Here is a 3,067-nt window from a genome sequence, read left to right as displayed (position 1 = left end):
CCCTCTCCACCGGGCCCGGGAGCTCGTCGTTGGTGACCTTGCACTTGAACTGCTTCCCGGCCAGCCAGTCCCGGTGCGCCACGGGCAGGGTGCTGACCACGCGCAGGGTGCTGTTGTACTGCTCCTCCTGGTGCTGGGTCTGGGCGCCCTGCACCTCCTCGTTGTTCATGTACCAGCTGAACTTGACATCGGGGCTCTCGGCGCTCACGTCCACCACCACGCACGTGACCTCAGGCGTCAGGGAGATCATGAGGGTGTCCTTGGGTTTCGGGGGGAAGATGAAGACGGAGGGCCCCGCCAGCAACCCTGGATCTTGCGGAGACAGCGACGTCAGTCCCTGTGGCCTGGTGTCCCCCACCCAAGCCCGGCTGACCCAGCGGGGTGAGGCCCCTCAACTCACCATTGCACTGGCAGTTTGGCTTGCACTCAGGGTTTGGCGAGGGGGTCCCCGGCACTGTGAACAGAGAGGGGGTTACTGGGGCTGCGGCCGCCACCCTGGGGGGTGGGGGGCAGGCCCGCCGGGCTGGGGGAGGCCCTTGGTGGCCACGCCCGGCCGGTCGAGGTTTGAGCCCATCGGGCCTGCGGCCTCTCCGAGCCTGTCCCCTTACCGACGGCCTTCTCCACCTTGGTGCTGCTGGCCGGGTGGGAGACGCTGCAGGTGTAGGTGTTGCTGGACGAGCTGGCTGGCACGGTCACCATGCTGCTTTGGGTGTAGAGGCCAGAGGACTGCTGCACGGCCGGGAAGATGCGCTGGTCTCCGGCCAGGGAGCCCCCCTTCCAGGACACGACCACGGGCTCAGGGAAGTAGCTGGACACCAGGCACCCCAGGGCCACTGTGGAGCCGGCCGAGGTCCCGCAAGCGGGAACCAGCGGGAAGACCTTGGGCGCCGTGGTGGTGGCTGCGAGAGAGAGGTGTAGTGAGGCCGGGCCCCCCATGCCCCCTTGCCCCACAGCTGGCCGCGCCCACCTCCGCTGCCTGGGGCCTGGGTAAGGGCGGGGGGCCGGCCCCTCTGGACTCCTCCTGCGGCTGCCAGTCCTGCTGCTGCCCGGCCAGCCCCTTGTGCACTGGGACGGGGACCCCGCCCCGAGCTACCCGCCCGCGTCCAGGGCCCAGCACGGCCACGGCCACGGCCACGCTCTGGCCCCTCCTGCTGGCCCTCCCACAAGCCCTGCTGCAGGGCCTCAAGGGTGGACAGACGCGTCCCTCGCCTCCTTCCTGCCCGGGCCCTGTCTGTCCCGGTGCCGAGCGCCTGGCCTGGCTGCACCCCAGCCCTGGCGGCGCCACGCGCAGACCCAGGAAGCCGGACTGGGTGCTCCTGCTGACCCCGGCTGGGGGACCCGCACCCCTCGGAGGCTCCCGTCAGAGCCGCCCTTCAGTGTCCCTCTCATGGTGCCACACCTGCCACATGTGCCGGGCCTGCGGGCCCCCATGCTGGTGCAGCGGTCATGTGTCCTCAGGCAGGAGCTGCGCTCACTCCTGCACCCCACCAAGATGGCTCAACCTATTCTCCCCACACTGTAGGGACCCTGAAATGCCTACAGTCATAGCACTGCCCCGGAACAAGCTCAGCCTGCTCCCTGAGCTCCAGGGGATCCCCTGGCTTTTCCTGCCCTCCTGTTACCCCACTGTACCCCTAAATTAGTTCTGCCTACTCTGCCAAACTCCAGGAGCCCTCCTGTTACCCCACTGCACCCTGAAATAGCCCTTTCTGCTCCTCTGAGCTTCTGGGTAACCCATGGCCATCCTGCCATCCTGTTACCCCACAGTACCCTGAAGTAGTTCTGCCAGCTCCCCCGAACTCCTGGGAGCTCCTGGCCTGCCCTGCCCTCTTGTTACCCCGCTGTACCACTGAATTAGCTCTGCCTGATCCTCTGAGCTTCTGGGGATCCCCTGGCCTTCCCTGCCCTTCTGCCAGCCCGTTGCACTCCGAAACTAGCCATGCCGCTCCCCTGAGCTTCTGGGGAGCTCCTGGCTTGTCCTGCCCTCGTGTAACCCCACTGAACCTCTGAACTAGCTCTGCCTCTTACCTGAGCCCCAGGGGACCCCCTGGCCTTTCTACTCTCCTGTTATCCCCCTGCAGCCCTGAACTATCCCTGCCTACTCCCCTGAGTTTCTGGGTAACCCATGGTCATCCTACCATCATGTTACCACATGGCATCCTGAGTAGTTCTGCTAGCTCCCCTCACTCATGGGGGAGCTCTTGGCCTGCCCTGCCCTCCTGTCGCCCCACTGCACCCCTGAACTAACTGCCTGCTCCCCTGAGTTCCTGGCTATGCCCTGGCCTTCACTGCCCTCCTATTACCCACTGCACCTCTGAACTAGCTCTGCCAGCTCCCCCGAGCTCCTGGGAGCCCCCTGGTCTGTCCTGCCCTCCTTTTACCCCACTGAACCCCTGAACTAGCTCTGCCAGCTAGCCTGAGGTCCAGGGTAACGCCAGATATTTCCTTCCTTCCCGTTACCTCACTGCCCCCTGAAGCCCTGCTAGCTGCCCCGAGCTTCTAGGGACCCCCTGGCATTCCCAGCCCTTCTGTTACCCGAATGCACCCTGAACTAGCTCTTCCAACTTCCCTGAATTTCTGGGGAATCCCCTGGCCTCTCTGCCCTCTTATTACCACAATGCACCTCTATATACTAGTTCTGCCTATTCCCCTAGCTTGGGGAGCCCCCTGCCCTGTCCTGGCTTCCCGTTACACCCACTGCACACCTGAACTAGTTCTGCCAGGTCCCCGAATTCCTGGGAAGCTCCTGGCCTGCTCAGCCCGCCCATTGCTCCACGGCACCCCTGAACTAGCTCTGCTTGCTCCCTGGAGCGCCTGGGATCCCCGGCCTTCCCTGCCCTCCTGTTACCCCAGTGTACCCCTGAACTAGCTCTGCCAGCTCCCCAGAACTCCTAGGGGCCCCCTGGCCTTCCCTGCTCTCCGTTTACTCCGCTGAACCCCTGAATTAGCTCTGCCAGCTCCCCTGAGCTCTTGGGGCCTCCTGGCCTGTCCTGCCTTCCTTTTACCCCGCTGAACCCCTGAACTAGCTCGGCCAGCTCCCCCGAGCTAATGGGGGCCCTCTGGCCTT

General features: G+C 65.0%; 1 gene segment (V, D, J or C); it reads right to left on the bottom strand.

Annotated features, from left to right (window-relative positions):
- The window catches only part of LOC101631472, an 18,501-nt gene that overhangs the window by 4,421 nt on the left and 11,013 nt on the right, over nt 1-3,067 (bottom strand). The window contains 3 exon segments of the C gene segment in view: nt 16-312; nt 401-454; nt 609-899. Coding sequence covers nt 16-312; nt 401-454; nt 609-899 — 642 coding nt within the window.

The sequence above is a fragment of the Condylura cristata genome, unplaced genomic scaffold, assembly GCF_000260355.1.
Source record: "Condylura cristata isolate star-nosed mole 26May11 unplaced genomic scaffold, ConCri1.0 scaffold00103, whole genome shotgun sequence".
In the NCBI taxonomy this organism is placed as follows: Eukaryota; Metazoa; Chordata; class Mammalia; order Eulipotyphla; family Talpidae; genus Condylura; species Condylura cristata.
This window is presented reverse-complemented; position numbering and strand designations above follow the sequence as displayed.